General features: G+C 35.8%; 1 protein-coding gene across 1 annotated transcript; it reads right to left on the minus strand.

Moving 5' to 3' along the window:
• Nucleotides 1–2,599: 2,599 nt before the first annotated feature.
• Nucleotides 2,600–10,676, minus strand: LOC127106061 (probable histone H2B.1). The gene is made up of 2 exons (XM_051043339.1): nucleotides 10,148–10,676; nucleotides 2,600–3,201 (listed from the first exon to the last, which is right to left on the minus strand). Exons 1-2 carry the CDS (start codon nucleotides 10,584–10,586, stop codon nucleotides 2,768–2,770), a joined length of 873 nt encoding a protein of 290 aa, XP_050899296.1. The 5' UTR covers nucleotides 10,587–10,676; the 3' UTR covers nucleotides 2,600–2,767.
• Nucleotides 10,677–11,220: the final 544 nt, after the last annotated feature.

The raw sequence follows: 11,220 nt of genomic DNA on the forward strand, positions 1-11,220 counted from the left end.
AAGGAGTGGAGGCTCCTCTGAACCTCTGTTGTTGTTGAGCCGCTGCGGCGAGTTCTTCTCTTCGATCCCACTTTTTTTGAAGAACCATATGAAACTCTTATACTTCCGTTTGATGGGCCTGGACGATTTTTTGCGATGCCGTTGCGAACTTAACGCCTCTTTTTCAGGAGATATTGGTGCTGAGTTTGACAGGATCTTGTGTGGTTTTCTAAAAAAAATTAGATTTGCTTGCTTTTTTTCGGAAAAATACTATTGCTTGGATTGTTGAACGGATCCAGTGGATTAACCGGTTCGATGGACTGGCTTTCTGAACTGTTTTTCTGAACCGGTTTCTGAATTGGTTTTGTTTGAACTATTTCAGCTTGTTGGACTTTTGTTGGAATTGTGTTTTTCCATAGGACGATTGGAGTTAAGGTCCCATTTGGGGCAAACCGTCCTCCTGAGAAAAATCACTTCTCAAACCGGCTTTTCAAATAAGCTCTTTTCTGTATAATCTCTTTTTGGCCAAGCAATCTCAAAATGCAATTTTCCTCTCAAACCGGCTTTTCAAATAAGCTCTTTTCTGTATAATCTCTTTTTGGCCAAGCAATCTCAAAATGCAATTTTCCTCTCAAACCGGCTTTTCAAATAAGCTCTTTTCTGTATAATCTCTTTTTGGCCAAACAATCTAAAAATGCAATTTTCCTCTTCATCTTTCGGTGCCTTTCGATAAGAACAAACATCTGCCCTGTTCTGGCCGAGGTCGCGAACCGGACACCCGATGATGATATCTCTGAGGGTGTCAAATTAACCGATTCAATTTACTTGTTTTGCTCATTTTGCAGGTTTGAAGATATGTCGGAAAAGTCGGAGAATCGGAGCGAATAGACATCGGAAAGTTTAGTAACTTAAGAATTTTATGATTCTTTTTGTAGAAAATGTACTGTATTATTTTTGTAATTTTATGTATTATTATTTTTGTGTAAAGAATTAATAAAAATTCCTTAATTTTGTAGAAAATTATTATTATGATTATGCAAAACAAAATGACAACCACTGCATTGCATATGCTGTTTGTTTAAAATTGGAAATAGAATTAAAATAAAACTATGAAATAAAGTTATATTTTTTTTTTTAAAATGAAGTTATCTAAAATGAAATGAAAACTTAAAACGGGATTAGTTATTTTAAAATGAAATAAACTTAAAATGAGATGATCTATTTTTTTAAAATGAAATGAAATATAAAATAGAATTAAATAAAATTAATTTAAAATAAAATGACGGTACAATGTAATATGGTTATCCGACTAACTTCGCTTCCGACACCATTTCCGATTAAAATATCCCAATCAGATCAAACAAACCAAAGTTCCCGATTACAGCTCAAAATTCAAACTTGACGGCCGGCTGTAAACAAATGACCATTTTGCCCTTCATAAGCTAAAGAGTGCACCACGCGATAATTCCTGCAAAAATCAAACAACTACAAGAACTTGTTGGTAATTAGTTAAATGCAAAAATGCAACAGAATGCGAGATGGTTCGACTAATCTTAGGACTTAATTTGGGATATTACACTCAGGATCATATCACCTAGAAATATAATAAATTCAAGTAATTATCTCATCATTCTATTACAATAAAAATTTACTATCGAGATATTTAATTAACTGTTGTTCTGTTTCATGTTCAATGTAGAAAACGTTGGTTGTCTCTCTCAAATGGATTGTCATTGAATGCGGTGATATTTTGGCTTATATACATGAGTTGTTTCATTGAAGAAAAAAACAATCTTCATTATTTCTTTAGTAATTGATGTTTTATCAAAGCTTTTCCAGAAACTAGGTTATTCATAATACAATTGCAGAATGTGAAGGGAATTTTTTATGCTGCGTTTAGAGCGGTATCAAAGCCTTCACTAAAACAACACGAGAAGAGGAAAAAACGCATCACAGTTATTCTTAGAATAATAATTTTATCAAATTATTCTTATCAATGCATTATTCAAATTAGTATTAATGTCAAGTGAGAAAACAATAAAAAATTTAAGTTGTACTAAAAATTGAACTTTCATTTCATTATATCAATAATTCTCTTCTATTTTTTTAAACTAATCAATACATGGATTTCTTTTCTATTTTCTCTCTCTATACTCTTTCTCTTTCTACTCAAAACCAAAGCCTAAGTAATTATACAAAGTTGGAATTCATAATCTCATTGCTAAAAAGTTTCATTTCCAACCGTTTATAACACCAAGAAGCAGATTTGACCCCCTTAGCCAAGAATTCTTCGTTCACTCTTAATTTTTTTAATAAAACAAATGTATTAACAGATCAACAAATTAACAAGGTTTGTTAGATTCTAAAGTGTGAAAGAAAACACCAAATCAATAACATTAACACTAAACAAAAAATATCAAGTCAACCAAACTAACATTGACACGAACTTCTGAATTTTAAACTATGATGCATCTTACTAACGCCTGCTTTGTTTAGTAAAAAGACTTGATTCAAAACCTAAACTGACCATATTTATAATCTATTAAGCTTACTGCTTACGAATTAGTGGGTGTGGACATATGTTGAAGAAGGGTATGCAAGCTTAAGTTAATACAAACAGTTGAACAATAAAAACAATTTTGAAGCCCAATACCATTAATCATGTTAAGAATAATAAGATAAGTTCATACACAATAAAAGGATCAGCGCGATCCCATTAGCAGATTACAACACTAGAAAGGTATAACGGTGCCTACATAGCGACCCAGAAAAAACCTAGATATTGAGTTTAAGAGCTTGTGAACTTAGTCACAGCCTTGGTACCCTCAGAGACGGCATGCTTGGCCAATTCTCCGGGCAGAACAAGCCTGACCGCGGTCTGAATTTCCCTTGAAGTGATTGTTGGCTTCTTGTTGTACCTTGCAAGTCTTGAAGACTCAGCAGCAAGCTTCTCGAAAATGTCGTTGATGAAACTGTTCATGATACCCATGGCCTTGCTTGAGATACCAATGTCAGGGTGAACTTGTTTCAGAACTTTGAAGATGTAGATCTTGTATGTCTCCACGCTCTTCTTGTTTCTCTTCTTCTTCTTGTCTCCGGCGGCGGCACCACCGTCCTTAGGCAGCTTCTTTCCGGCCTTTGGCTTCTTCTCGGCAGGAGCCTTCTCTGCTATGGTGGACTTCTTCTCCTCCACGGGTTTCTTCTCCGCTGGCTTCTTCTCTCCTTTTGGTGCCATTTCTGTTTGGGAATTTGAAAACTGAAAATTGAAATAAGATGTAAAGATGCAGATCGAAAAACTGTGAATGAATAATATCTGAAGTGGTGATGTTTTATATAGAGAGAGTGTTCTCGTGTTACCATTGGCTACTGATGTTATTAGCGGATCGATGACGTGGAGCTCTATAAGCCGTTACTTTTAATTCACAGACAGCGGTCATGATTTCGTACTAATTCAATGATGTAAGAAAATTTAATTGCTTTTCACTGGCTTATAAAAAATATAAAAAATGCTTTTCACACGGCGCCTACAAATTTAGATTTTTAGTTAAGTATAAAGAGCTCTTTTAACTTTCTTTTAAATTTAAATGCTGTTAAATAAATAAATAGATTGATTTTAATGTTCACAACAATTGGGCTAATACTCGACACTGTAAGAGTTTATTATAGATAATATTGATATATTAAGAGTTAGAAAAATATAATAAATAATATATGTAATTTATTATTGAAATTTAAGTGTTATATTTAAAATTAAACAATTTAAATAATAAAATATTTGTTTTTATAAGATTTTGAAATTAACACGACACGAGCTTGCGCAAAAATAAATATTTAAAATACTTAAGTAATTATTGAATCACAAAGTTAATAATACAAATATTCATTAATATATGAAGCAAAAAATATTTTAAAAAATTATATACAGTATTTGTTTTTGAATTGGTTAAGACTTGTCAGCCTTCTTCCTTGTCTCTAACATCTAGTCGGAAACAAAGGTGGGAACAAAGGGAAAAACACAAGTTCGAGTTCATAGAAATAATCAAATTCTTTGAAAAAGGTATTTTTTAAAATATTTGAGCATCAACTTTAAAAAAGGACACATCATATTTTATCCGCGATCGGTATGGAATATTCATCTTTAGGGATAGCTTTGTTCAAATCTCTAAAATTTATGCATCATTCTTTTTAATGACGAAGAACTATATTAGCAAGTCATTCGACATACCTGGTTGTCCTGATGAATTTGCTTTTGAGTCGTCTTTCCATTTCTTCTTTTATCTTTGACATGACTGTTAGAACAAATCTCTTTGGCAACTGCTTCACGGGGTTCTTTCCCGACTTAATGGGAAACTTCAACTCCATCAATTATCGACTAAGATTTGGCATTTCGTCATACTCTTGTGCGAAGAAATCTTTGTAGTTTTTCAATAGTTGTATCATCTAGTTCTTTAAACTTGGATCTATCTTGGCGCTGATATTTGTAGGCATCTTTATCGATCCATCCCCTAGGTTGATTGTTTCCAAAGAATTTTGTGTTTGGATTTTTTCAGTCGAAGTCATTAGGTCTTTTTCAAAGCCCAAATGCTCATCATTATAGATGCAATTGAGCCTCTAGTCGAGCGTGTATTCTAAAACTCTCAAAATGTTGGCTTCACCAGCCAATTCATGATGTAACTTAGCTTATTGGGCCATCTTTTCTTGTTTGTCGGTCAGGTAGGTCGCAATTCGATTCCATGCATTTGACTCGGTTATATCTCTGGAACTTTCTGGCCATTTCATTTTGTAACTTGGCCTCTTAGGCCATTTTTTGCTTAATTCTCGACCACATTGGTCGTAATCCTAGTCCAAGCACTCGACTCATACATAGTAAGTGTCGTCGTCGCCACATCCTGTTGGGGTTACTTCATCATCCATAAAGGGTTATTCTCCCCAAACTTCTCTCTCCCACATGAAACCATGGTTGGGGTGAAACCTCACTGAATGGAACACATTCTCTTGAGGTCTGAATCCTTAGTCCTTTGGTGAGCATGGCGCTATGTTTGTCAGGTTTTTATCAAAAGTTCTTCTATTAACATGGTTCACGTCTGCCAAGGAGTAGCTTTGGTCTGCTTCCATGTTCTCGACAATGTTGTCTTCCCTCCATATTGATATTCTTTGATGTAAAGATGAGGGGACAACACCAACACCATGTATACATTCCCTTCCTAGAAACAAGATATAATTAGCTTTGGAAGGAATGACCATGAACAAGGTTGGTCCAAATGTGGTTTCGACAGCTAGATCTACCTAAATTGCCCCTAGGAAATGGCCAGTATTGCCTTCTAAATTGGAAAGTACAATGGTATGAGGCCTTGGGTCGTTGTCAAATTTTTCTATATTCATCAACAGGGAATGTGGCATCAAGTTAACTGATGCGCCAATATCGACCATGACTTTGTTAACACCATAATTATCAACTTTTGCTTTGATGAAAAGTGGTTTTAAATGGCTCTTCATCCCTAGATCTGATTTCTCAAAAACGAGAGTATGCTCTTCGACACATCCATTATTCATCACATAATAATATATTGGCTTGTGCTCATCCATTTCCTCTGCAGAAAACTCATCTTCTGTGTCTGTCACTTCAGTCACCACGTCATATTCGACTAGCAACATTATACCACGTTACAAAGACAACAAATTCGCCCTCTTATTTTGAGAAATTTTTTGATATCATCTCCCAATCTTCGTCTTTCCCCTCTTCTTTATCAGATGGTATGGGTGGGTTCACCCTCTCCTTCACTAGCCTTTTTGCCAATTCGACCTTGGGTTTAACAGGTGATGGTGAGGGAAAGACTCTTTCTTTGGTTGGCCTTTTGTCCATCTTGTTGCTCAATTCTGGGTTTGGTTGCTACTAGAACTTTGCACCTCTCAGAACGCCTTCTTTTTTGCGTTGATACCTTCATCATTGTGCTCGAGTTATGGGATTTGTTCCCTTATAATCCAATTATAAGGATGGTTCTTGGTAGCCTGAGGGTTATTTTGGTGTTTCCAAGTCGGGTTTAGAGTTAGCACATCTCCATTCGTTTAGTTTGGTGTATGTTTTATTGTGGGGGTGTATCCACTTCCCCCTAGATCCTTCGACTGAGACGCATAGGTCTTGGGTCGAACTTTTTTATGGCCTATGGCCATATTCTGTGTCTTATAGGGGACACCCCTTTTGTTGAAATCAAAGTTTGGCCTCGATTGGGGACATTTCCCCCCTAGAAGGTTAGGGCTTAGTTTTTTCAAGGCCTTCAGTAGCCTTTCTATCGAACAAAGTGTTGCACAAGGGGGCCATCATCATTTTTGAGCCTTTCAACTTATATATGTTGAGGAAGTCGACAAGCTCCTCCTCAGCAGTGGGGTAAACCGCATTGACTTTCTCAACATAACTCGACTCAGAAACCATCATTTCTACGTTAGGGCTATCAGTAGCCTCGACCATTAAACATTTGAGTGGTTCAGCATAGTTGGCATTTTTTATTAGCATAGGATCAAAATCCGCTTGCATTTGGACTTTAGTCTTATCAGCAAACTTTAGCCTTCCCTCGTTTGGCGCCCCTTGCACCAAATCCCTAAAAAGGACACAATGAGAGGTTTTATGATCCAGAAAGTTATGAAACTTAAAAAACCATATTTTCTTACGTTGCTCTAAAGGTGTCATTTTTTGTCACTTAGGGACTATGATTTGTCCATCAACAACTAAGAGTTCAAAAATCATGTCGCACTTACTTACGTCGAAGGTGTACATTTTGGCGACAAACTTGTTATTTTATGGTTCGACCGGATTCTTTCTGTCAGACAATTTCAATCATTTACAAACGTAGGGAAAACCTAGATTGAGTTCAGCCATGTTTGTGTCGGTCTCTCTGACCTCCTCGTATCCTACATCATATTCCTGGTCTCTCTCAAATGCCTCTATATATGCAACCTTCTCTTTTTTATGAAACTTACTCGTTTTGGCCTTCTCAACCTTCAGGCAATCGACCTGTCGAACCCTGTCAGTCAGCTGAGTCATATCTCTCAAATATTAGGTATCCAATTTCTTTCTAATAGAATAGTCTAGACCCCCAGCGGCCAATTCGACCAACTCATGTTTAAGCACCCGGGTAAAGCACATTGCCTTTAAAATCATGAACCTATTTAGGTAATCATCGATTGACTTAGGCGTTTTGCGTCTTACACTAGCTTATTCTTTGAGACTAATCTTCGATTGTCCCATATAAAACTGCTCATTGAATACTCTCTCCAATTGGTTCCAATTATGTATGGAATGAGGAGGAAGTTTCTTGAACCATGTAAAGACGTTTTTTGTCAAAGATTTTGGAAAGAATCTCATCTTCAAATTCTCATTATTTGCTATATCGCTTGCTTCAGTTTGGTGTCGATCGATGTGTTTAACGGCCGACTCACTTGTGTCTCATGCAAACTTGGTGAACTTACGGAAATTTCATCCCCTGGATAGTTCTACTTATAATACATATTCCGGCAAATGAGACACGAAATACGACCTTTTTTCTTTTATTTTTCACTTTTCATCATTCGAAGAAAAATAATTAATATAAGCTAACATTCAATCGCAAGTTTAACTATCAGATTTTCATTGAACACAACGGACATGAGGGGTGCTAATATATTTTCCTTGCATAATCGACTCCTGGACCAAAATATGGTTGTGACAAACATCTTCTTTTTTTTTCAAGGGTTTTATCGATATTTTTCCTTTTCTTCATTAGAATAAATAAAGTTCGGTAGAGACTCTGCTCAAATCTTTTTCCGCGAGCGCACGAGCGTCTCGTGAAGGATCGTATTTTTCGAGATGCGACAATGGGGGATGGTTACCATATTTTAGAGTCTCATAAACATTAGGATCAAGAGCCTTTATAAATATATGATCCTTAGAGAGTAAATGATATACCATAACTTAACTAGTATATCGCATAATACAGTATCCCACCTCACGTGAACTAACATCTTTTATCACTAAAAACACCATAACATTGTCGTACTAGGCCCCCTTCCCGCTGCGAGCAAGTCCTAACCGTTATAAAGCTACTAAGATCTTTGAGTATCCTCTACATGTGTATGGATGTCACGCACACCTGTACTTTTTGACAAGTACAGACATTAAACAAGATGTTTGTGAGGTGAAAACTCAAGAAATAAAAATTGCTACATCTCAAACGAAAGGGAGGTTTGTTGTTTGTTCCTCTACTAGAGTTTAAAAAATAATTAGTCAAATAGTAAAAAAGGACTTGAAAGAAAAAATTGATGAACATGTAGCAATATTATTTTATAAGTGCATTTCTTTTTAATTATATTAAAAATGAAGAGTTTGCAAAAATGTGAGTTGATTGAGAAGTATAGAATTAGTTATAAACCTTCTTCCTATCATGATATAAGAGAACAACTTTTGAATAAATTTGTGAAGGACAATAATGTTATGCTCGAGGATTATAAAAAGGAGTGGAAGAAAAATGGTTGTTTCAATTATGTTTGATGGATGAATTGATAAGAGACGATGTTGGATTTGTAATTTTGTTAGTCAATAGTCTGAAAAGGACATGTAAAGAGAAGAAATAGATTACACAAACAAAGATGAATAACTTGATTTATGTCACGAACAATTTGAAGTTGAAAAAGAAAATAATAAAAACAAAAAAAAATGTTCTTCATTCAATTGAAAATATTCTTCATTCAATTGAAAATATTCATTTAGGTGATGAATAAATAACTATAAAGAAAATGTCTTAACCAAAATTGATGGTGTTACGGAGGTTTTAGAAAACTGGTGGAGGTGGCAATGTTGAAAAATATATAGATTTTAATTAATATTCTATTATACATATGAGCAATATATGAGACATTTACATTTATAAATATGTGTGTCGTGGTTGACCCATCTTCTATAATAGTCTATCTAAAGAGAAGGGGTGACAAAACGAGTCTGCCCGTTAGGCATGTCCACTTTGTCCGCACTATGGTGCGGGATGGGTCAAAAGTTTAGACCATCATCCTTTAATGTGTGTTTGTCCTGTCACATTCTGTTTTTGTCGCGGGCTTTTGCGGGTACGAATATTAATATAAAATTTGTATTTTTAAACTCAAAAGGTGTAATGCATGCAGATTTTTCCAACCCCACATTCACTTATTTGCGGGGCATGCATAGGTTTTAGACATTCATCTTCAACTATGCCTGCCTACCTCACCCCATTTTTTTATGATTATGATGTAGGCTTAAACGGATCGGACAATGCCTGTTTTGCCACAGCTACGGAAGAGGTTACACAACTAAAAAAAAAGGTGATGTTCCATTAAAAAAAAAAAGGTAATTTTCCCTTCCTATCTAATGGAACATCATAGAATTTCAGCCATGCCACTTTTCCTTTAGAAACGTGAAAAGGAAACCTAGCTTCCAAGGAATTGAACCATTGAGACTGCTAGAAAACCTGTTATTTAATGAGTTCTTTTCGCATCTAAGGCATAATGGCTCAGAGGAGTACCAAGTCTCTACTTTGTATGAACCAGTGACACCATGAAAGCCAACTAAAAGAAAATCTTCTGGGCAAAGAAGACCTGTCGGCTAAGAATAAAACCAACTAGTCTCGTCCTATAGAAGTTAATAATCAATTCTGGAACATAGGGGAGGAAGCTCATACATTGTATCCAAAAACAATTTATCCAGAGACATTATGATAACAGAGCGGAGAGGGGTAGAACCGCCCCCTCCTTTTGAAACCTGGTTTAGTTGACTCGGAGGTTATACTATCCCATTTAATCATCAATTCTTCTGAACCTAACGAAAAAAATTATCTTCCCAGGTTTATCATACATTCGAATTGAAAACAAAGCACGCGTCCTAGGAAAATAGTCTAATTGGTAGTTTTGGGACCGGTTAAAAGAATTAAAACGGTAGAAGAAATAATAACACATTGTATTTCTAGAAAATAAAAATAGTAGTTTTACCGAACCAATTTTGAAGTTTAACATTATCATTGATTCTACAATTTTAATACACATGACCAAACTAGATCCACTTCATTACAACTTCAATTTAAAGGAAAAGAGAATCAACAAACTAATATACCTAACTAAAATCAGATACAAGGACATAACAACCCAATGAACAAACGGCATGTTTAAGCACTGGTAAACTTGGTTACAGCTTTTGTACCCTCGGAGACAGCATGCTTGGCCAATTCACCAGGTAGAACAAGCCTGACCGCAGTTTGAATTTCCCTTGAAGTTATTGTTGGCTTCTTGTTGTACCTTGCAAGTCTTGAAGATTCAGCAGCAAGCTTCTCGAAGATGTCGTTAATGAAACTGTTCATGATTCCCATGGCCTTGCTTGAGATACCAATGTCAGGGTGAACTTGCTTCAGAACTTTGAAGATGTAGATCTTGTATGTCTCCACGCTCTTCTTGTTTCTCTTCTTCTTCTTGTCTCCGGCGGCGGCACCGCCATCCTTAGGCAGCTTCTTCCCGGCCTTTGGCTTCTTCTCGGCGGGAGTCTTCTCGGCAACCGTCGACTTCTTCTCCTCCACTGGTTTCTTCTCCGCCGGCTTCTTCTCTCCCTTTGGCGCCATTGAAATGGATTGGGAAACTTGGAAATTTGATAAAAGTTAGGGTTTCGATTTGGGAATTGATAAACAGATGAAGGAAGTTATGATGTTAAACGAAGCGGTGTGATTAATATATAAGATGGTTTTCATGTTTCTATTGGCTAGTGATGTTCGTTGCGGATCGATGACGTGGAACTCTTTTATCCGTTACATTGTATTCCCATAAGGACACGATGATAGACGGTCACGATCTTTTTTTGAGTATACGATGTCGCGGATCGATGAGATGGCTGAGATACTTTTTTTCTTTTTCTTTTTCTTTTTTCTCGAAATTTCTTTTCATTGCGCGCCCAAATGGATATTTCCACTTTTTATGTTGCGCGGTTAGGTTCCATTTTTATCCTTGTTTTCGCGGTACATAGTTTTGAGATGGTAATTTTGTTTTTTTTATTTTGGAGATGGTAATTTTGTTTTTTTTATTCTGGAGATGGTGATCTTGTTTTCAATTTTGTAAAAATCTTTATTTTACATCTAACTATGTTTTTTAATCACAGATACGTCTGAAGGTGATCATGAGAGATCCTTGGGAAGTTAGGATAGATATTTTAAAAATTAGATTGAAAGACCTATGAGATATGATTCAAGGAGTTCAATCATA

Source organism: Lathyrus oleraceus, chromosome 7, assembly GCF_024323335.1.
Source record: "Lathyrus oleraceus cultivar Zhongwan6 chromosome 7, CAAS_Psat_ZW6_1.0, whole genome shotgun sequence".
Taxonomy (NCBI): Eukaryota; Viridiplantae; Streptophyta; class Magnoliopsida; order Fabales; family Fabaceae; genus Lathyrus; species Lathyrus oleraceus.

Excerpts from the sequence above, each read along its gene's own strand:
- LOC127106061 (XM_051043339.1), bottom strand. The coding sequence starts at position 10,586 with ATGGCGCCAAAGGGAGAGAAGAAGCCGGCGGAGAAGAAACCAGTGGAG. Across the intron at positions 3,202-10,147 it reads AGCTGTAACCAAGTTTACCA|GAGAGAAGAAGCCAGCGGAG; the intron begins GTGCTTAAACAT and ends TGGCACCAAAAG.